Source organism: Cervus canadensis, chromosome 9 (assembly GCF_019320065.1).
Source record: "Cervus canadensis isolate Bull #8, Minnesota chromosome 9, ASM1932006v1, whole genome shotgun sequence".
Classification (NCBI taxonomy): domain Eukaryota; kingdom Metazoa; phylum Chordata; class Mammalia; order Artiodactyla; family Cervidae; genus Cervus; species Cervus canadensis.
Window position 1 is genome coordinate 2,880,600 of NC_057394.1, and position 23,911 is coordinate 2,904,510.

General features: G+C 43.4%; 1 protein-coding gene across 3 annotated transcripts in view; it reads right to left on the reverse strand.

The window, feature by feature from the left end:
* Nucleotides 1-2,121: 2,121 nt before the first annotated feature.
* The window catches only part of MYO16 (myosin XVI), a 501,160-nt gene continuing 479,370 nt past the window's right edge, over nt 2,122-23,911 (reverse strand). For 2 of the 3 annotated variants that reach the window (XM_043477832.1, XM_043477831.1), the window contains exons 34-35: nt 20,865-20,950; nt 2,122-3,613 (exon numbers count right to left, since the gene is read on the reverse strand). In XM_043477832.1, the coding sequence (XP_043333767.1) occupies nt 3,404-3,613; nt 20,865-20,950 (296 nt within the window). In that variant the 3' untranslated portion in view covers nt 2,122-3,403. The remainder of the gene's footprint in view (nt 3,614-20,864; nt 20,951-23,911) is intronic. The other variant, XM_043477833.1, reaches the window with a different exon arrangement.

Sequence of the window (23,911 nt, forward strand, 5' to 3'; positions counted from 1 at the left end):
GGCTGATTTTTCCATCACGTGAGTGGAGCAGGTACGACCTGCTGGGTGTAGGGTGGTGAAGAACACTGAAATCTCTCCACCGTGTGGAGAAGACTTGTGCTGACTGAGTCAGGAGACTGTTTCAGAAAATCTTCAAGGGGGTTGGCCTTTAGCTGTAGAAGATGAATGACCTTAGATGAGACAAAAGGATTCAGTTTAGTTCAGTCGCTCAGTCATGTCTGACTCTTTGCGACCCCATGGACTGCAGCACACCAGGCCTCCCTGTCCATCACCAACTCCTAGAGTCCACCCAAACTCATGTCCATTGAGTCAGTGATGCCACCCAACCATTTCATCCTCTGTCGTCCCCTTCTCCTCCTATCCTCAATCTTTCCCAGCATCAGGGTCTTTTCCAATGAGTCAGCTCTTCGCATCAGGTGGCCAAAGTATTGGAGTTTCAGCTTCAACATCAGTCGTTCCAATGAACACCCAGGACTGATCTCCTTTAGGATGGACTGGTTGGATCTCCTTGCAGTGCAAGGGACTCTCAAGAGTCTTCTCCAACACCACAGTTCAAAAGCATCAATTCTTCAGCGCAAAAGGATCACTAGATATTAAATATTGATTACTGCGTCACTCCAGGTACCCTGAGCAGGTGATGGTCAGGATCAGATTGTAATTACACGAGTCCTAAACTGTGACCAGGTTAATAGAACAGACAGTGTATCATTTGGATCCACACGCTCCTGGGAGGCTAGCTTCAAGGACAGCTCCCCTGTCACAGGTCTCCACCAGAGAGCTGCAGCAAAGCGCCTCCTCCAAAAGACCCTTTAATGAAGTTTCTTGAGATAGACTTCCATACAGCAAGTATAGAGTTTCAGTATATCAGGTTCGAATGGCCCAGGGTTTGGAACCCTGAAGAGGGTTTATATTCTGACAGCGCCCTTAAAGCTCTGAGCTTCAATTCAGGGTCAATACTCAGATGATGAGAATTATCAAGAAGGCATAGGTCAGTGTCAGGATGGGAATACCACGTGCAAAGCAGCTGAAACAGTCACAGCAGGGCTCTAGGCACATTTGAAACAAGTTCTCATAGGTCGAATGCCCGAACCGTTCACTCTTAGCTCTGGTCTAAATAAAAACACCGTGTGTTAGGGGCAGAGATCCAGTTCACCCCTTTAATCCCACCAGGGGCACGGAGTGCCTTTGGTGTGAAGGTGCGGCCGGGGAAGCCTGTGTATCAAGGAGGGTGCGGTCTCTGTTGTCAGGGGCCAAGGTTCGGAAGGCGGCTGTCAGGGACAGCGTGAGCCAGAGAGGGGAGTGGGGCTGGGTGACACCCGCTGAGGTTGTTGGATGTCATCCGCCCTGGTGCCTCTTACCCACGTCTCGACTCCGCCTTTCATTTTCTGCGTCCCGATGCTTCCGCATCTGCGTCTGGCGGAGGCTGGAGGAAGGGCCCATCCCCGGGCTGCCCAAGTCCCAGGAACAGGAAACACCCACGACCATCCCAGACCCCACCCCTTCTCCATCCCCTTTCCCATCCCCGACTCCAGATCACTGTGCCCCTGCTTGGGGCCAGCAGGCGACAACCACGGGCAGCCTCAGCACCTAAGGGCCTCGAAATCCTCCGAACCCATCACTTCTAGACATGGACGCCTGCCCTCGGCATTCCTTCCCAGGAAACCCGGGAAACGCTCAGCCCCCCAGCTCCTGTTCTCCGTCTCCTGCCCCACCCAGGAGCTTCTCCGCATGGTCTCCACCCGGTATGCGATCTGTGAGTACACATGCTGTCTTTCAAGGGAAGGCCTCTCCTGGTTTACTTGCCTATCATTATTCCCATATAATCAACACACTATGCCTGTAACTGAAGTATGCCTATCTAGCAGTTGTCTATAAATAACCACAAAAATCTCTTAAAACAAACCAGGGCCCTTCCCTGGTGCTCCAGTGGTTAAGACTTCACCTTCCCACACAGGGGGTGCTGGTTTGATCCCAGGTCGGGGAGCTAACATTCCACATGCCCTGGGGCCAAAACCAGCCCCCATCCAAAAAAATCAAAAACAAAAACATAAAACAGAGGCAATATTGCAAGAAAGTCAATGAAGACTTTTAAAACTGTCCACATCAAAAAACCTGTAACACAAACAAACAAAAACTCCATTGATTCTGAAGTCTGCAAGATGCTGTGAGAAGAATGCAGGAAGGGGGATCTCCTTGCCCCCGCCGATCAGGACGCAAAAGCAGCCGTGGAAAACGACAACAGCACGTACACCACACCGCGGGAGAAAGAGTTGCACCCTTTTATTGGCAGAGTAACTTGGCAAAGGTGGTGTGATTAAAAAGTTCCAGGGTGCAGGACACGCCGGTCCCAGGCCAGCAGAAGCGCACGTAGGAGCAAGGCGGGCGTATCACCGGAGGGGCGGGATTTAGCACCGGTGAGCGGCCACCGAGCTCGGAGACCACCAGTCTTGTTTCGCGTCACTGCTCAGACCAAGTCTCAGCCCGCTTGCCGGTACCGTGGAGACCTTTGAATGGCTGTGAGTCCCCTGCGTACCCCCCAGCCACGATTCTGAAGCTGCACTCATTAAAGGGGGGGGGGGGGCATCATTTCCTGTAATCCCTACTGAAGTCAGAGAATGAAATTTCAATGAAGCGCTCACCATCCATGTGCCCGGCACACAGGACACGGGAAGGAACCGTCTCCTGATCAGTGAACGAAACAGAAGACATCGGACTCGAGCTGTAAGTCGGCAGAGCTTGCCACAGCGAAGCTCAAACAATGACAGGGTCAGGGTCTCAGGAATTTCAGGTACTTTACATTAAAAAATTAAAAAAAAAAAAAAAAAGGTATGTAGGAAAAAAAAAGTTCTAGAAGTGATTTTTTTAAATCTGTATTTTGAAGAAAGGGAGCACCACCCATGGCATAAAATTATAAAATACAGTAACAAACATTTAAATCATTGTCAGGATTGTAATTCCCATAAAACACAAACACCTACACAGAAATAAACCCTATGTCCTGGAGAGAGCATGAGAGGCAAACGACTGGAGGACAAGAAACGCGCGGTGGGACGTATGAACACAGGTGTGCGGTGCGGGCCGCCCTCGCCACCGGCCTCCCCTGCGGTCCATGCTGGGCCTGGTCTTTCCCTCACCACCCGGGGTAGCACGGCCGGAGGACCACGGAGCCTGGAGATCAGGGTGTGTCCCCGCAGCACGGGTGAGCACGGGTGAGCGCGCGCGCGCGCGCGCACACACACACACACACACTCACACACACACCCAGGGAACCGCGAGTGTCTGACCGGGCTGTCTGAGCTTTTGTGCGTCTGTGCAGACAGCCCCCCGCGTGTCTGGGGGCAGCCTCTGTCCGTGAGCTTGGCACCCTCGGGCGGTCTCACCCCGCGAGTCTGCGGGCGGGCCGTCACAGGGTGGAGTCCCAGAACTCGGGGGGCAGCCTGCGGCAGGGGGCCCCCTCGGGCTTCCTGCACGGAGGCAGGGGAGGCGCCCGGGGCTCCCCGGGGGGCAGGATCTGGGGCCAGTCCCCCCGCTCCTCGCAGAGTCTCCGTCTCCAGTCCAGGAGCTCCCGCAGGGCCACGCTCTCGTTCTCCGACAGCCTCAGCTGGTGGATAACCTGGGGGAGGAACGCAGAAAGAGGTGCATCGGACACTACGCAAGAGTGAGATGGGCAGGGCCAACGTCAGACGCCAGCGCTCCGCTGGCTGGGGAGAGATTTTGAGCACCCCCAGGAGACCTTCCCAGTTCGGTTATCCTGGGAAATGGCATCCTACGGAGAAGCTGACAGCAACCCCGGAAGCCAGAAAACAATGCATCACAGGTTAAAGTACAGAAAGAAATTCAACCTCGGATTCTAGACTCAATACAAATGTCCCTCAAAACTAAAGGTGAAATAAAAAATGTTTTTGGACAAACAGGAACTAGGAAGTTTCGCTATCACAAGTCTTGCCTATTTTGTGAACCTTAACAAAGCAAGATGAAAAAAATGGAAATTTAAGAAGGAAGTCAGGACCCTGGAATTAAACCCATGGGTAAACGTAAGTTATGTGCTTGGAATGTTACAGACTTGAAGTTGTGTGTAGAACAACAGGCCAACAATAGCTGCAAAAGTGAGGAGGCATCACATGGAGCTCAGAGGTTCTGAGGTTCTAGAAGTACTAGGAAAAAGACGAAATTAAAACAATTTAAGATGAAATTAGAGTTTCCCTGGTGGCTCAGTGGTAAAGAATCCACCTGTATGCAGGAGACACAGGTTTGATCCTTGGGTCGGTTGGGAAGATCCCCTGGAGAAGAGCATGGCCACCCATTCCAGTATTCTGGCCTGGAGAATCCCACGGACAGAGGAGCCTGGTGGGCTACAGGCCATGGGGTCGCAAAAGAGTCGGAACAACAACGATGATGAAATAAATCAAGATTCACGCTTTATTTCCTAGTGAATGTACAAAAAGAATAATGATAGAATGTGTAATTAACAAATCAATATGAAATAATAAATTTCAATTGCCTAAAAGAAAGTAAGGTGCTATATATATATGTATAGGTGAATACATATATACAGGAGAAGCTATATATATGTCTAGGTGAACATATATATATAGGCAAACATATACGTGGATATATAGGTGAATATATACCTAGGTGAACATATACATCTAGGTGAACATATACGTGGATATATAGGTGAATATACATCTAGGTGAACATATATAAATGAAGGCCAAGTCCTCATGAAACAGGAGAGCAGAACAACGGGATCCAGATCTCCACCCAGCACTTGGCACTGCTCCTCCCCTGCGGCCGGCTGGCGTGAGCTGTGTTTGCTTTCATGCTGGTGTTACCACACACCCCTCCTCCTATCGAGCACAAAATACCTCCATTCTATAGCTCATCTCAGTGCGAAACTCTTTTCAGCAGCTTTTCATAATGACCACAAACACGAACGAGCTGGGCGAGGTGTGACTCTCGGCTGAGACCTTCCCAACAGGGAAGACCGGGAGACTGAGTCACTCCAGACACACCCTGACCTGCGGAGAGGGAGGTGCGGGGGCTGCTGATCGGAATGAGGCTTGTGGGGAGGGATTTTGACATAAAATGTCCTAAAGCCCCTGAGTCATTGCTTCACTGGAAAAAAAAAAAAAAGCTTTCTATCCTTTCAAAGCTTCTCAACGTTTACTAAAAATATCTGAATTCCCAAGCACATTATAAAAGGTGAAACCTACACACACAAAGCATTAGCAAGCACTTTCTTAACGAGTATATCGATGTCCTAAATAATGTAGTGGGAACAGAAGAACACCATCTTTGAATCAACCACCAAAGAGCTTTCTATGCTTCCTTGATAAGCAAAAAATCTGACTGATGTTTGCAATAATCAACTAATGCTCAGAATAAACCCTCTTATTGAGAGATCCCATGAAACTTGATTCTGTATCACAGAGATTAATAGGCATTGAGTAAAATCTAACAGGTATAGAAAGATAGTTGCCAGGATGGCATAAATGGGATGCTAAAATATTAACATTATTGATCTTCATTTAAAAAAAACACACACAACAAATCTTCACAGGTTATATCTTATATGACGGTTAAAATTCTGTGTAAGGACAAGTGACAGGTCACTACTTTCAACACAGTAAAGTTCAGAGGGCATTTTAAAATGATGACCCGTGAGACAATAAACAGAAGATCAGAAGATGAGGACAGGACGCCCTGTCTAATGATCCTTAAACTGACTTATTTCGATTTATTAAGTGTATCAGGCTATGAGGCACAAAGGTTGTATTTGTCACAGTGAAGGAGCTTTAATATTTTAGAATAGAGAACGAATGCAACTATGAATGTTATTTAAATGGTGGCCAAGCAACACATGAAGAATACAAAGTATCTGCAATGTTATCCAGCACAGTGAAAACATCTAAATCACTGTTTTATCATTCTTTAAATTTCATGCCCTACTGGTAGTAACAAAAACTCTTATAACTTCTCTTATCATTATTTGATATTTCACAAGTAATATCATTAATGATACAGAATAATACACGTATTATCATTAAAAAGCCAATAATGGTTGTGTAGAATTTTAGCTTCAGTGTTGAAAGGGAACCATTTCTTTCCAGGAGAAGTGACCCTGGGGGTTAAGGATGTTGATGGTTCTGGGAACCTGGAGTCAGCTGGCATCACCCCAGGTCTCACTCATCCTGACGGGTTTGGAGGATAAAGGATGGCGTATTGGTGTCCTTTAAATTAAATCTTGTTTCTCATTGCTGTAAAAGACACATCTCCAATCCACGCCACCACTTCAGACAGCTATTTCCTTACTTATTTTCTTATCTGGCATGTTGTATAGAATAGTGTTTGCACAGAAAATCATTCTCTTTCCCAGAACCAGAAGGCAAGCGTTGTAGCTGTGGAAGAATTGTTCCACACCCAGGGACCCTGGGTTCTACGTGGCATCACCTCTGGGCTCCATGAAAATGACGAACGCCCTGTCTTTACAGGAACTTCTAGACACGTCAGTCATGTAAGCGTCTTAACACGCTGCATGTGGCGTGGAGATGGAGGAGTCAACAAGAGGGACGTTTAATTAAGTTTTCTTTTCTTTGTTTTTACCATTTCCATGGGAAAAGGGGTTCTATGAAGGAAGGTCTGGAAAGACCCCACAGAGGTGGGAACTTTCGATCTGAATTTTGAAGAATGAGAGGGGCATCAATAGGAAAGGAGGAAAGAAAAGACTGGGGGAGGCATTTTCACGGGGATGATGTAGACAAGCGCCAGTCATGACGCTGAACTTCATTCTCTAACAGGGAGTCACAAACCCATGGGGATCTGGGCTCTGGTATCAGCAGGGATGGGATGGTTGACAAACCAGGACTCTATAGCCAGGGCGTCTGGACTAGAATCCTGAATCTGCCGCCTGATGGCTAGGTAACCTTGAGCATCGGCTTCCTCACCTGTAAGTGAATTCCCAGTAATCACACCTCCAAAGGACAGGTGCGGGCTACTCGAGTGCCCTAAAAGTGTAATGAGTGCTCTGTGAATGTGGGCCGTTATGACTGTCATTGCTACTAATAACTGCTTGACTTGAGAAAATCCCAAAACCTTCTGGTTTATGGTTATCCTCATGACTCAATCAGATAATGTTACATGAAAATAATTTGTGGCCCAGCTCAAACGGTAAAGAATCTGCCTGCAATGCAGGGGACCCAGGTACGATTCCTGGATCAGGGGGATCCCCTGGAGAAGGGAATGGCAACCTACTCCAGTGTTCTTGCCTGGAGAATCCTGTGGACAGAGGAGGTTGGAGGGCTACAGTCCGTGGGGATGCAAAGAGTTGGACATAACTGCGCGACTAACAAGGAAAACAATGTAAAATAGTCTTTTCCTTCCTTATTCATAAGATCTCAAAATAAGAGTGACATACTGGATTTATAGCATAGCTGTGACTTATACAGGACTCTAAACTGACACACGAATGATCACGTTCTGAAGTCATTTCCCTGTGGGCTGGGATCCTCATCCTTGGACAAAATCTCTTCGTTTCAGCGGGTTTTTAACTAGAAGATTCCTTCACTGAAACAAATCCTTAGAAAATAGTGAAACTAAAAACTTTATGTGGGGAACAGATGGTTGCTAGACTTAACAAGGTGATCCTTTCATAATATGTGCAAATAGCAAATCATTACGCCTGACAGTAGTTTAGTAAGTCAACTGCATTTCAGTAAAAGCCAAAAAAAATACCACTGAGAGAAACTGGGCTCTCTCTAGTCTTTCTGACAACTGCATGTGAATCTAAAATTCCCAAATAAAATTTCAACAGGGAGAAAAAAAAAAGCAAATAGTGCTAACTAAGACACTGGTGAACATGATCTGGACAATTTGGTATCGGGGTTAAAAATAACGTTTCCTTCCGATTTTTGAGAAAAATCTTGCTGATTTGGTATTTAAAAGTCTAAGATGTGAATCTAGACTCAAGCCGCCCCCCGCCCCCCACCAACTCCAGAATTATAAACTGTTCTGTGTCTTCTAATGTCTTCCCGGGTGGCTCAGTGGTAAAGAATCTGCCAATGCGGGAGACAAAGGTTTGATCCCGGAGTCAGGAAGATCCCCTGGAGAAGGGAATGGCAACCCTCTTCAGTGTTCTTGCTTGGGAAATCCCGTGGACAAAGGAGCCTGGCAGGCTACAGTCCATGGGGTCACAAAAGAGTTGGACACGACCGAGCAACTAAAACAAACAACAGGAACAAGGTCTGTGTTTGTGCATTTGTGTGCACGCAGTCGTGTCTGACTCTCTGCGACCCCATGGACTGTAGCCCACCAGGCTGCTCTATCCATGAAGTTTTCTAAGCAAGAATACTGCAGCGGGTTGCCGTTTCCTTCTCCAGCGGATCTTCCCCACCCAGGAATGGAACCCGTGTCTCTTGGGTCTCCTGCATTGTCAAGCAGGTTCATTACCAGCTTGAGCCATCAGGGAAATGACAAAGAATATATCAGTTCAGTTAGTTCAATCGCTCAGTCGTGTCTGACTCTTTGCAACCCCATGGACTACAGCACGGCAGGCCTCCCTGCCTATCACCAACTCCCGGAGTTTACCCAAACTCATGTCCATCGAGTCAGTGATGCCATCCAACCATCCCATCCTCTGTCGTCCCCTTCTCCTCCTGCCTTCAATCTTTCCTAGCATCACGGGCTTTTCAAATGAGTCAGTTCTTCGCATCAGGTGGCCAAGTACTGGAGTTTCAACTTCAACATCAGTCCTTCCAATGAACACCCAGGACTGACCTCCTTTAGGATGGACTGGTTGGATCTCCTTGCAGTCCAAGGGACTCTCAAGAGTCTTCTCCAACACCACAGTTCAAAAGCATCAATTCTTTGGTGCTCAGCTTTCTTTATAGTCCAACTCTCACATCCATACATGACTACTGGAAAAACCATAGCCTTGACAAGACAGACCTTTGTTGGCAAAGTAATGTCTCTGCTTTTTAATATGCTGTCTAGGTTGGTCATAACTTTCCTTCCAAGGAGTAAGCGTCTTTTAATTTCATGGCTGCAATCACCATCTGCAGTGATTTTGGAGCCCCCGAAAATAAAGTCAGCCACTGTTTCCACTGTCTCCCCATCTATTTCCCATGAAGTGATGGGACTGGATGTCATGATCTTAGTTTTCTGAATGTTAAGCTTTAAGTCAACTTTTTCACTCTGCTCTTTCACTTTCATCAAGAGGCTCTTTAGTTCTTCTTCCCTTTCTATCATAAGGGTGGTGTCATCTGCATATCTGAGGTTACTGACATTTCTCCTGGCAATCTTGATTCCAGCTTGTACTTCATCCAGCCCAGCATTTCTCATGATTTACTCTGCATATAAGTTAAATAAGCAGGGTGACAATATACAGCCTTGATGTATTCCTTTTGCTATTTGGAACCAGTCTGTTGCTCCATGTCCAGTTCGAACTGTTGCTTCCTGACCTGCATGCAGGTTTCTCAAGAGGCGGGTCAGGTGGTCTGGTATTCCCATCTCTTTCAGAATTTTCCACAGTTTGTTGTGATCCACACAGTCAAAGACTTTGGCATAGTCAATAAAGCAGAAATAGATGTTTTTCTGGAACTCTCTTGCTTTTTTGATGATTCAACAGATGTTGGCAATTTGATCTCTGGTTCCTCTGCCTTTTCTAAAACCAGCTTGAACATCTGGAAGTTCATGGTTCATGTATTGTTGAAGTCTGGCCCGGAGAATTTTGAGCATTACTTTACTAGCGTGTGAGATGAGTGCAATTGTGCAGTAGTTTCAGCATTCTTTGGGATTGCCTTTCTTTGTGATTGGAATGAAAACTGACCTTTTCCAGTCCTGTGGCCACTGCTGAGTTTTCCAAATTTGCTGGCATATTGAGTGCAGCACTTTCACAGCATCATGTTTTAGGATTTGAAATATCGCAATTGGAATTCCATCACCTCCACTAGTTTTGTTCATAGTGATGCTTCCTAAGGCCCACCTGACTTCACATTCCAGGATGTCTGGCTCTAGGTGAGTGATCACACCATGTGATTATCTGGCTCGTGAAGATCTTTTTTGCACAGTTGTTCTGTGTATTCTTGCCACCTCTTCTTAATATCTTCTGCTTCTGTTAGGTCCATACCACTTCTGTCCTTTATTGTGCCCATCTTTGTATAGGAGATACCAATTAGATATGAAGACGGAATGTAAGTGATATAAAGACTGACTTCTTGCAAGTTTCTGCGTCCCTAAGTAGGAGATTTATAATTTGTTCAGTTACTGTCAGGGGTTAAAAAAACCCACAAAATCTCTCACAACCCAGAGGGAAACACAACATGATGTAAAGCTTAATGAGGTTTATTACATATATATCTACTTACTAATTTTTAATGGTTTTCTATTGTGTCATTAACAGAGTCCTGTGACATGAACTAATTACAAAATGAGATTCAAATTTTCTTCACTTCCTGTGGCTATGCATTTTTATAACTATATTAATAAATGTAAATTAATAATTTGCGGCTGATTTTTACCTTAAGTCTTCCCCTTCTAGGATAAAAATAACCTTTATTAAATAATTCATATGTAAAATCATGTTGCTGTTCATTTGTCACAGAATTGATTTTTCTATTGACTGTTCACCCAAAGGTGAAAAGAGGCATTTACTGACATTTATGGAAATTAAGAGAAGGAAATGGCTTGGCTGACTGAATAGGGAATATTAGCGTTTCAAATGCAAATCCCATTTCCACTCATGCTAACAAGATGTTGGAGGAAAAAAACAATACAGAATGAAATTCGAAAATCAGTTTGTAAAACCAAAGTTTACCTAAATAGACCCCAATGATATGACTTAAAATGAAATGCCCTTTAAAAAGTCTTTGATTAAAGGGGTATATATCTCCATACATTTTTAAAAAATTAAAAAAAAAAAGATCTGAAATTGAAACAGCATTTCTCCTTTAGGCAGAAAAAGAGTTGATCCTTCTTAATTCAGAAATAGTCATTTATACAGCAATCCAATTAAGTTTATTCTTGCTATTTTGTTTCCTTTTTTTGCCTAAGGGTTAAAAAAGGGAAAACAACTCTTCAAAGGAAAAAATTATATTGGAAATAAGAGTGTGTCTGGACAACAGGCAGTGAGGGAACAGAGGATTTTAACTTTTTACCTTAGCTGTGCATGTTGACTTCTTAAAAAAATTAACCACTCTCCTTTACTTTTATAATAAGTAATATTATATTGGAGCACACTTAATATAATTTAAACAGACATTTATTTGCACTTTGCAGCTGATTTTAAGTTCACAGCTAAGAATAAAAATGGACTCTGATGAGCCGATGCATGTTTGTTCCCACTGATGGAAAGTTATAAAATAGAAATTTATGACTATACATCTCATGATATAATTAATTTGTGACATTTCAGAATACGGATTTTGTGTGAGCTCAGTCTCTTACCTCAATTCATTTAAAAAACATGGCAGCACCAGTATAGCTGACGAGAAGATTGTAGCAAAAATTAATAACATATATTTAGTGCGCATTTACAGTAATGACGTATAGTAATGGGTCCAAGTACTGAGAATATATGGAAAACCATAAATCCATGTCACTGGAAGCATAGAAAGTAAGAGTGCTACAATTTCTTTAAAAATATTTTTCTTGGGATTATATGGGAGGCTCACTGCAAGGACCAGGAGGTATTATTAAGGACAAACAGTCTACTGGATTTTCTCTCTCCAAAGGACGTCTGTCTATATACTTTGCTTGTTCAAAAATCTTCAATGCCACTGCCTTTCCCTGGCCTAAACAGCCAAGTCCACCTACCTTAGCATGTTCCAGAAAGCCCTGTATTTCCTGGCCACACTGATCACTCCAGCTTTATCATCACTCATCTTCACATAGACTTTGTGCCAATCTAATCAGATGTACCCGTCCGATTACAGAACATGCTCTGTAACTCGATGAATCTTCTCTGTGACAGCCCCAGGTTTTGTACACCCAGATATATAAAGCTCTGCACTTCTCAAAAGCCCATTTCAAACATCAACTTTGTGATCTTGTTTTATATTCTTTTTTTAACTTTTAAAAATTAAAAAAAAATCAAATTGGAATATTTACAACGTTGTGTTAGTTTCTGGTATACAACCATGTGAATCATCTATATATATACATATAGCCCCTTCCCCTTGAGACTTCCTCCCACCCCCCCATCCCACCCTCTCGGTCATCACAGTGTCACATGTTATTTTAGTAAAATCTCATAACCATGTGAAATAAGCAGGGTAAGGATTGTTAACCCTCTTTTCATAGATGTTGAAATTCATCTTTAAAGCCCAAACTCACTTCGCCAGTCAGTGGTAGAATCTGGATTCAGATTCAAGTACATTGAGTTTAGTCAACCTTCTTAATCATGCTGACTTCCAAGTTTTTCTCGTCTGCTAGTCAATGACTGCACATGCTTTCAACAGTTACGAGACAGAAAGTGCTGTGATGGGCTTACAGGACTTGGAAGCACACAATATGACCAGCTCCCTCAAAAGGCTTTCATGCAAAGTGAGTGACAAGATGGAAAACTCAGAGAGTGAGACGAACAAACATGCCTAAACAGGACATCAGCGCAAAAACATCACGAGGAAGCACAGCATTAACTGGCCAATAAACTGCAGATACAATGACTATGGCTGGAATACAGCAGAGACGTGACTCATGGCAAGGCAGGATGGCCAAGAGATTCCTACTGGGCTGCGGGATTTCTTCTGGAATGAAAGGATGAGTCAGGCACTAAAAGAAGAAAGGCTACTTGAGTCAAGTGGATCAGGAACCCTGTCCATCCTTTTGTTCACATCTACAGTGACAATGACCAAAAAACATGGGAGACGGCGAAGCACTCTGTGCCATGTCCAGTTTGAGACTCAGCTCCAAGCTAGCAGTGGAGATGGAAGTCAGGAGGGAGGTAAGATGCAGGTGAAAGTAAGCAAAGCAAAGGTCTCAACCGTGGCAGCTAAGTGCTCCTCAGCCTCCAGAGGATGCGGGTTCAAGTCCAAGGACACTCACCCCAACTTGTCCAAATAGCCAGCATCTTCACTTGTGTTAGTTTGTAGGGCACAGATTACCTGTTAAGTTATTCACTTCTCAAAATATTTTTTTTCTGGAAACAATTACAATCTGTGTGTTATGATATTAAATATAATTAAATAAGAGAAAAACCACTTCATGAAACTGAATGCTAATAAAACCTTTAGCCCAATTCAAATAGATTTTTTAAATCAACTATAATTAGCTAAAGGGTATAGTTTAGCAACTCCCTGGACCGTGAACTTACTGCATGGCGGAATAATCTCCGTCCTCCACCTCAGGTCTCCCTCCCGAGTCTAGCTACCCAACAGAGCCACCCGCTTGGGAATGAGGGATAAGACAGGCAAATCTTTCTAATCATGAAATGCACAGTAGGTCCTAAAATCATTGGACCATTTCTCCAGGGTGCCCAGGGTATTACACGGGGCTGATTTTGTCCCTGATTAAAACCAAGTCTATTGATTTTGAGGAATTTCTAAGTGACCAGTTGTTAAGAAATGCAAGCTTCTGTTTTACATATGTATGACTTGGTGGGGGCACTAATGATCATTATTTCGTATTAAAATGTCTGGTAAGTAACATCCCAGCAATTCTATTATCAGAAGATATCAACAGGCTGATTTTTACTGTCTTAAAGAATAAAAATTGCTCAATAATGGAGGTTAAACTTATTATTTAACTTTATAATATTTACCCTTACAAAGATTAGGTTAAGCTAATTACTTATAGTGCTTAATTAGGTTAAACTTAATTAAGCACTATAAATAATTCTCAGCAGCAACATGTAAAACATTAGGCCAAATAAATGATAAAAGTTATCCATCTGATGTTTGACAGAAAACAACAAAATTCTGTAAAGCAATTATCCTTCAGTTAAAAAATAAATAACTTTTTAAAAAGGTATCAGTGTGTATTTTACTCAAGTTGCTATCTATAACAGGCAAACCACAAATACCAATGGACTGGCCCCAAAGAAGCATATCGCTCATGTTAAGGCTAAAATGGGTATTTCTGCTCAGCAGGTGACCTTCTACACGTTGTGACTGCACTTTGCATCTTGCAGGGTCTTGGAATATTGTGTAGCCAGCTTCTGGATGGGAAAGAAAATAGAACACTGGTAGCTGAAGGGAGGTTTGCGGAGGTCATGCCTGGGCAGAGCACACACCACTGTGGCTCCCTTTCCATTGGCTAGAACTCAGTCACATGACAGCTCCCAGCCACAAGGATGCTGGGAAATGTAGTCCAGCCAGGTGCCTCAAAAGAAATGGATTAGGTGGGCCCTCCGTCTGCCAGGGTGCGATGTCTGGGGTGAGTGACAGCATCTTTAAGATATAATCATGGCAAACCATTGGGTACAGATGCTAGAGAAAACAGGGAAAGGAAAGCAGATGTCAGGAAGCATTAGGAAGAAAAAGAGACAAGATTTTGCCAGAGTTGGCAACATAAGAGAGCAAATCTCTTTAATCGAGACTTCTTTCCCAAAATAGATAATAAAAATCACCTGCAAGTGTATAAAATTAATTTAAATCCACTAGGGCTTCAAAATTTAGGCTTTTTATATCATTGACTTCATGACACTTCTTCCCAATATCATAGTTCATCTGTTTTAGAACCTATTTCTGGCAGAGTCAGAAATATGAAATGACAGTTTCAAATAATAGTGTAATCAAAGAGATCAGCGAAGAATCAGGCCCTGGAGGTCTTCTAAGGTCATAAAATAAATTCCTTCACTGATGTTGGCTGATTATGTTTTAGCACCACAGAAAATTTTCTCTTCCTTTAGCCTAAATTTTTCTTTCAAAGTTGTCAGATCCCATTAATACACAGAGCATCAATAACCTCATATACTCAGAAGACACCACTCTTATGGCAGGAAGTGAAGAAGAACTAAAGAGCCTCTTGATGAAAGTGAAAGAGGAGAGTGAAAAAGTTGGCTTAAAATTCAACATTCAGAAAACTAAGATCATGACATCCAGTCCCATCACTTCATGGCAAATAGATAGGGAAACAATGGAAATAGTGAGAGACTTTGTTTTTTTGGGCTCCAAAATCATTGCATATGGTGATTGTGGCCATGAAATTAAAAGACGCATGCTCCTTGGAAGACAAGCTATGACCAAAGTAGACAACATATTAAAAAGCAGAGACATTATTTTGCCAACAAAGGTCCATCTAGTCAAAGCTATGGTTTTTCCAATAGTCATGTATGGATGTGAGAGTTGGACTATAAAGAAAGCTGAGCGTTGAAGAAGTGATGCTTTTGAACTGTGGTGTTGGAGAAGACTCTTGACAGTCCCTTGGGTAGCCAGGAGGTAGAACCAATCAATCCTAAAGGAAATCAACCCTGAATATTCACTGGAAGGACAGATGCTGAAACTCCAATATCTTGGAGTTTCAATATTTCGGCCACCTGATGTGAAGAACTGACTCCTTGGAAAAGACCCTGATGCTGGGAAAGACTGAAGGCAGGAGGAGAAGGGGACGACAGAGGATGAGATGGTTGGATGGCATCACCGACTCAATGGACATGAGTTTGAGCAAGCTCCGGGAGCTGGTGATGGACAGGGAAGCCTAGTGTGCTGCAGTCCATGGGGTTGCAAAAGTTGAACAGGACTGAGCGACTGAACTAAACTGACTGAACAATTAACAAGTCAGAACGTCTGGGGCCTGGGTTCCCAGGTGTCAATATTCCAATTCTCTGTTATCTTGGGAGGAGTAGAGCTATTTCTCTTACTGTTTCCACTTACAGAAAATGCAAATACTTGCCCTTTACTTATTTTCTGAGCAGACCAAGGTTTCCAAAGCTGGTTCATTGTCTTAAAGAAAGACAATGCAGTATGATCCTAACTGGTATTTTACATTTAGCCTCTTGCTAGAGTATGTAAACTTAAAAGCTCCCCTTTTCTAGCACTAACACGTGACTCATGGTAATTATTGCTCTTTGTGAAAATGTCCAGTAATATGTAGATTTACTCCCTCCCAGTCTCGCTGACCATCTCAGGGTCCAGGCTGGCTATATACAGGGTCTCTGCTCATCCCACCTGAGGGGCTCCCCGGACCCCACCTGGCTGACACTCTGACTTTCTTACCTTATCTTTTCTCAGAACGGTTTCTGTTTGTCATCTGATTTAAAGTTGCAACCCAACCCAGCCTTCCTCCACACCAGTCTAGTCACTCCCAGCCCTGCTCATCCTGGCTTCTTTCTTTTTTTTTTTTTTTTAATATTGAAGGAATGAGAAATCAGAATCGTGACTATATTTTTATTTTTTGGCCATGCCACACATGGGATCTTAGTTCCCTGGCCAGGGATCGAACCCATAGCCCCTGCAGTGGAAGCAGTCTCGACCCCTTGACCACCAGGGAAGTCCCGTGACCAAGTTTTTAAAAAGGAAAAAGGTGACCTGCAGAGATATCATGAGATCTTTCTCCTTTTAAAAACACAGTCACCAAGTATACTTCAGTAGTTCAGTTTCAGTCGCTCAGGCGTGTCCGACTCTTTGCGACCCCATGAACTGCAGCACGCCAGGCCTCCCTGTCCATCACCAACTCCCGCCGGAGCAGCAAAACATACAAAAGCACAGTCACAATTCTGCTCTCTCATCCCTTTCATACTTCTTAAAACTGAATTTTCCTCTTTGATGACAGTCAATGTCTTCACCGGAAAAAAACATCATGTGTTTGAAACATCTAGGATATACATATGGTGCAATTCTATGAAGGAGACATATAAAATATGGGATTTATTTTTGTTATTTTCCGAGTTTCTATATATCTATACAGGACATGTCCCTTCTGTTGAAAACGCTGCCGCTTAACTTCTACCACCCAATTAATTTACTGCCTTCATTTCTTGCACATGATATGGAAGTCATGAGGTCTGCATACAGATTTCCTGAAGCCTCAGCTGTGTGGAAGCACTCTCTCTGTTAGATCTCCCTTGGTTAGTAGCTTATCAGTGAGATACATATGACTCCGTCTGAAATGGTTGCCTAATTTCTAATTCCCAGCATGTGTTTTAGAATCATGCCTTAACAATTAAACAATAGGTGTCTACATTTTGCTGTTTTATCTAACACACTGTTTCTTTCCCCGTCACAATACATTTCAAGCAGTCCGCGTGACAAATAAAATGGATAAAGAAAGGCATTGGGTTTATTGAGTGGTCTGCAACTCTTCATTTCTTTGATATGTGACATTACAAAAAGGCTCCTTTGATGGTTCAGTAAAACAAACCACATAACAATTTGTTTCTTGATGTGGATCAATTGCATATTGATTCTGTTCGGGCTTTCATTGGAGGCTGTGTCCAGAGGCAGTAGATATTTATTAAGCTCTCAGGCACAGGATGGCCATTATTTTATCAGAAACCATCTACGATTTCTTACAGTGAATATCTGAATACATCAGATAGTAAGAACAACTTTTAGTGCTCTTTATGAAAGCTAAAGGATATAACAGTAGGCTTGGCAAGAAATGAAATGAAAATCAAAGATTGTAAACCACACCATATCACTGTGAGTGAAGGAAAGAGATGGACTAGGAGTTTGGGGTTAGTAGATGAAAACCATCATATAAAGAATGGATAAAAAACAAAGTCCCACTGGCTAGTACAGGGAACTCTATCCCATCTCCTGGGATAAACCATAATGGAAAAGAAAATTTCAAAAAGAATGTATATATGTGTATAACTGAATCACTTTTCTGTAGAGCAGAAATTAGCACAGCATTGGAAATCAACTGTACTTCAATTTAAACAAAATAGAGAATAGAAAAATAAAATTAAAAAAAAAACTTGTGGCTCCAAAGTAAATTTTATAGATAATGAGAATAAAATCAAATTTGTGTGCCAGTCAAAATTCTCCTTTGTAAGCAACAGAAACTAACTCTCACAGGCAGAAGCGTTACTGGAAAGCAAAATAACTGGGCGTGAATTTCAGAAGGCAGGCTTGGCACGTGGGCTGGACCCAAGGCGACTGCAGTGGCTTGTGGTCACAGACATGGGCTAACCTCTGTGGCCCCTGGAGGGAGCCACCACCCCTAGGTGGCCCCCGGGGGTGACATCTATCCCCGTCCCTTCCGCTGTATGTCTGTTAACTCACAATCCACGCTGGACAGACTGAGCGCGTGTCACAAGCATCTGCCCAGCTCGCCAAGGAGGGGAGGAAGGTGAAGTCTCTTCCCTTAAACTTTCATTGTGGTCAGTGAGAAATTTAAATATGTGGCCAGCAGCTAAAAATACAACCACAGATGTCCACTACAGCTATTTAAGACTTTTACCTTGACCCAAACTTCTTTTGGTTTGCTCTCAACCCAAGTCTTTTGGAAGACTTTGCCTTCCAAATTTTATGTAAAAGCTAGATGACGTCTCCATCACTTTTACTGAATTATGGCAAGTTTCTTCTCAGAAACAAGACAGAGGATCTTGACACCCGTTCAAACCCTGCACTCTGCATTTTCCCTGTGATCTCTGGCAAATTACTAAATCTATTTCTTGATTTCTTTATCTGCAATAATGCCCAGACATTTCATCTTCCTTAAAGGGATTTCATTAAAATCACTGATGATGTTAATTAAAATACAGACATCCTCAAAGAGGAATTCAATTTTTGTCAGCATTTAATTTTATTGCTGCATGCCCAATCAGTTCAAGGCAGATTTTATAGAATTCTTACTTAATTGCTTTACTAGAAAATCTAGAGTGCAAGATGCCTGATGTGTTTATATTTCCTCTATAAACGTCATCCAAGAGGCATTTATGCTGAGATGTGTGGTCATTCAAGGCAGAGCTCCACCTAACCGTGATGGGTACCCAGCACTGACACACATGTCCTGCCAAGAGAGAGCCTGCACCAGGCAGCAAGAAAATGAGCCTGGTTTCCCATTTCCTTGAAAAAAATGCACTATGAGATAACAGGGTTGTCTGCCTTTGAAAATAAGCTCTCAGTGAAAGCTGGGAGTGGAAAATTATTCCTAGGACTTCCTTGGGGGCCCAGTGGTTAAGACATTGCCTTCCAATGCAGGGTGCAGGTTCGATCTTTGGTTGGGGAGCTAAGATCCTACATGCTTTGTGGCCAAAAAAAAAAAAAACCCAACATAAAACAGAAGCAGTATTGTAACAAATTTAATAAAGATTTAAAAAATGGCCCACATCAAAAAAAAAAAACAAAACAACTCTTAAAAAGAAAAAGACAAAACAGAAAATTAGTCCTGGTTACCTCTCCCATCTCTCTTGACATCTTAACCGAATCAATGGAAGACCACAGGGAAGTTGCCAAGATGCCTCTGTTAAGGCTCCTTCTTTCTCTATGACGCACAGCACAGCGGAAGCCCTGGGAAGGGTGTCTCTATTGCTGTGCCCCAACGTGTAGGGGTCAACCCTTTGACAAAAGTCAAGCCAACGTTCTGTTCTTTACAAGCAGGTCCCCCGTGACTTATCGTAGATAAAGCATCTGCAATGTTTACAAGGTGAAATAAGTGCATCTCTGAGGAACAGAGGGGAGATTAGGACAATCTATTATTGCAAGCAATCAGCATTTTTTTTCCCTATTTCAATGCCTATATATCAGTGTAAGTGATTTCAGCATATTGCCTACTGTAAGATTTATTTTTAAGATTAAAATTATTGATTTTTCTCACTACCTCATCAGTGTTATTTACAAAAATCTCAGCTGATAATATAACTGTGCCTATATAATGTCAAATATTCTGATGGAAACTGGATAGATAGCTGGTTTCATGGAAACATCTAGATACTTGACTTTAGATAATTTTACTGTAGATATCTGACATAGCAGAAGTTGTACTGCAACTTCATACAAGATAATCTTGTTGCTAAAGCAATAATCTTTAATATATCAACAGTAAAATCTTTAATACATTTTTGGTTGTGTACCACCTTCAAAGCAAAGTCATATTTTTTAAAGACTTTATTTTTAAATTGAACATAAAAGGAACACTAAACTATTGATATAAATCCTTTTTCTTTCTACAAACGCTAGAGTTTATTTTTAAGTGATAATCCTCTTTATTTTGGTGAACTTGTTGAGGCCAAACACATTATGCATACATGTGAAATCACTGAAGCATATCAAAACAGTTTTGTGAGCTGTAAACTCATTTTGATTTTGCAGTGTTCTGATGATATGATAGTTTGTAGATGCATTTGGATTATGTGGGATTTGAGGTGCTAACTGAGAGGTAATGGCCATAAAACCACACGGGCTTCAAGCATTTTATGTCCATGATGTTGTCACTGAAAGCCTTCTCACTTCAGCTGAGGTCAAACGCAGGAAATATGAGGACCCTTCAGTGACTGCAACCTTCTCCTCACCTGGCAGTGACTATAATGCCCACGGGTAAAGTACGTCTATAATGCTTCATTTAAGGCCACTTATTAAGTTTTATGTGTTCTGGACATTCTTCTTTTAAATGTTATTGTCTCAGTCATGTCCGGACTCTTTGGAACACCATGGACTGTAACCCCCCCAGGCTCCTCTGTCCTTGGGATTTTCCAGACAAGACTACTGGATCTTCCCGACCCAGGGATCGAACCTGGGTCTCCCATGCCGCAGGCGGATTCTTTACTGCCCGAGCCACCAGGAAAGGAGCAGAAAATAAGTGGGAGTCAGCCAATAGAAAAGGAGAAAGAATGTTGAGGGGAAGAAACTTAAGGCAGAATTGGAAAAAACTGTCCCCTAGTCCAATGGGAACAAACGCTCTTGGTCACACCTTCACGAAACTCTTGTCTTTTAGCTCCAGTTATCACAGCAAAGGTGGGCATCAAAACACCGAGGGGTCCTTACCTGAGTGGTGTGACTCTCTCTGTGTCTCTGAAAGGAGGAGGCTCCACCCCCAGACAGCCTGGAGAATCCATCTTCTTCAGGTAAACCTACAGAGGGCAACACAGCATAGCCATTAGGTTGCGTGTCCTTTCCTCGAGTAAAGTCAGTCAGGAACTCACTGAACAAACTAAAGAGTGGCATTTCGCAGACTGAAATGAAGGTCAGTAAACACTCTGAATAACAAGGTTCTCAAAGCAGCGTGGGAATAGAGGCATTGCTGGAGGTTTAGCTAAGCAAAGAGGAAGGGTACTGGCAAAAAAAAGATAGAATGATAAGAAAAAAATGTCATAATAGCACAGAGGTGAGCAAGGAAGTACTGAAGGGGAGAAGGGAAGCTTTTCTAGAGGCTGAAAATAAGTCTGATGAAAGGCTGACGGGGGAAAGGAGAAGCTTGTGGACAATGAGGGTAAATGGGTTCCTGGGGTTGCAGTCTCTTTCCCATTTGTGGGGTCAGGGCAACTGAAAGGGGGAAAAAAAAAACCCTAAAAACAACACACAGAAAAACCGGGGAAGGATGAGTGGAAATCTAAGATCAGACATAGGCTGGCATTTCCAGGCAGCCAGACGAGCAGACAGTCAGGAATGAACTGTGTGACCAGGTGAGTGGGGCAAAGCTAAAAGCTTGGGCTGCGTGTGAAGGAGGGGTCGCAAAAGTGTGATGGGGACACGCAGCCCGCGATGAGCGAGATGAACGTCTGCTTCTAGAGAATCCCGTTCACCGGACTTCTTACAGAGGCTGGGGACCTGGGCAGGGAGAAGAGGGCCGTGACCCACTTTTTAAAACTGAATTATCAACTGGAAGATGGCTCGCAGAATCCGGACAGAAACTCAGCGAGGATCCAAACTCAGAACCAAGTCAACAGCAAGACCCGCTTCACCCGGGGCCAGCCGAAGACAGTCAGGGAGCATCAGGGTATCCTCTGGGTCACAGCGCTGGGAGACGCGATCAAAAGCCGAGAGAAGTCCTGCATCTGAGGAGCTCAAGTCTTAATGGGAATGATTCTTAAGAAATGGAATCTAGAAGGAAGGCACTGACAACCCTTCGTGCAGGGCAGCAAAGGAGACACAGATTTTATGAAGAGACTTTTGGACTCAGCGGGAGAAGCGGAGGTGGGACGACTTGAGACCAGCACTGGAGCATGTATATCACCGTTTGTGAGACAGGTGACCAGCGTGAGTCTGATGCAGCAAGCAGGGCGCCCAAAGCCGCTGCTCCGTGACAAGCTGGAGGGGTGGGGTGGGGTGGGGAGGAGGAGGGGGTTCAGGATGGGGGGGACACATATACCCACGGCTGATTCATGCTGGCGTATGGCAAAAACCACCACAATGCTGCAAAGTAACTGTCCTCCAATTAGAGTCAATTAATAAATTTTTTAAAAGGACACAACAGGACGGCTTACAGGTTATGTGGAGCATGAGTGGTGTTGAACTGGGTCTGGAGAAAGCAAGGATCCACTGTGGTTGGAGGAATTAAAGGAAGAGGGATGGTGGAGAGGCCAAAGGCTGCAGACCTTCCAGGAGGAGGGGATTTTAAAAGGTGAGGAAGAGGCGGGAGGGCCAGCCTGGAAGGGATGGACGGGCTAAGGCAACAGAACACAAGAGGATTCCACATCCTGGGGGTGGCCTGCAATTCGGCCAGGGCGGGGGTGGGGGTGGGGACGTGGAGTGGGGGGTGGCCCGGGAGTTAAAGGCCCTTCCATTGGTCATTTTCAACCCAACCTCCCAATGCCAGTGGGGGAAACGGAATGAAATTAAGTCCCAACTAGAAATTACTTATTATGACTTCAAAATATCTTCAAATGGAAAGGCGTGGGGCAGGGCTCTCTGAATGCCTGAGGAGCCTGCTTCCCTTACAAAACTACCTTCTGCTGCTCAGAATAGATAATTGCACAATATTCCAGATTGTCAAGTGAAGGCTTGCTTCTCCGGGCAGGTAGGCTCTAACTCAGAAAGCAGTATGAGTTCCAAAGAATCTTCTACAATTCTCACAAACAAGGTGATGTTGTAAAGCCTATAGTCGAGTGTATTCCATGGATTCCAAGCAAAGGCTCCATCCCCAGTGGTCTGGATCTGTTCTTGAATATAAGAGAAAAAGCCATTCTCCGAGGTTCCCAGAGCAGTGAGGTTCGGTCCTACTGGGGCCTAGGTTCACTGTGGCCTTAGAGTCTATGCAAAGAATGCGGGGCTACCGGTCCTGGAAGTGTTCACCCAGGACTGTATCCTCACAGATTATCCTTACAATATGCTGAGGATAAACACGGCACAGATTTAAAAAGCCAAATCTTCTGAGAGTGCTAAACGTAAAACCAAACGTAAGGACTCTATTCTTTTAATTGCCATTTTTCCCCCCGATGCCCAATGATAAAATACGTAGTCATTCAAGCAGCAGAAAATGGCCTAGATAGAATTTGTTAGGTCTGTCCCCACAAAATAAACATCTTCAGATTCACAATATTTTGTTTGATATAATGACAACGTTCTAGCACTAAAAACTGTTCTCTAATCTAATGATAAATAACCACAAGTCCAGGGAATAATTAAGTATACGAGAAAAGATCTAAGCCTGTGTTCACATCAGTAAAAGATGGCAATTAAAGTAAGTGATAGCTATAATTACCCACACATAACTATATTTCAGCAAATGAACAAACAGATCGTTATTGCTGGGTAGCAGAGGTAGCGTGCAGATACTGGCATTCAAGAGGAACTGTTTCCTCGAAAATAACACGATTTCTGACTCAATTAAAACTTCAAGTTATTTTAAGCATTTATTCCCATCTCGTGACTTTATTCAGAAAGCATATTGACTATACGCTGTTGACTGTGAATCAGTGCTACTAACCGATCTGGGTTATAATGATCACATACGTATCATACTTTGTGTGTATGTAACATACTTAGGCCACCTGATGCCAAGAGTCGTCGACTCACTGGAAAAGACCCTGATGCTGGGAAAGATTGAGGGCAGGAGGAGAAGGGGGTGACAGAGGATGAGATGGTTGGATGGC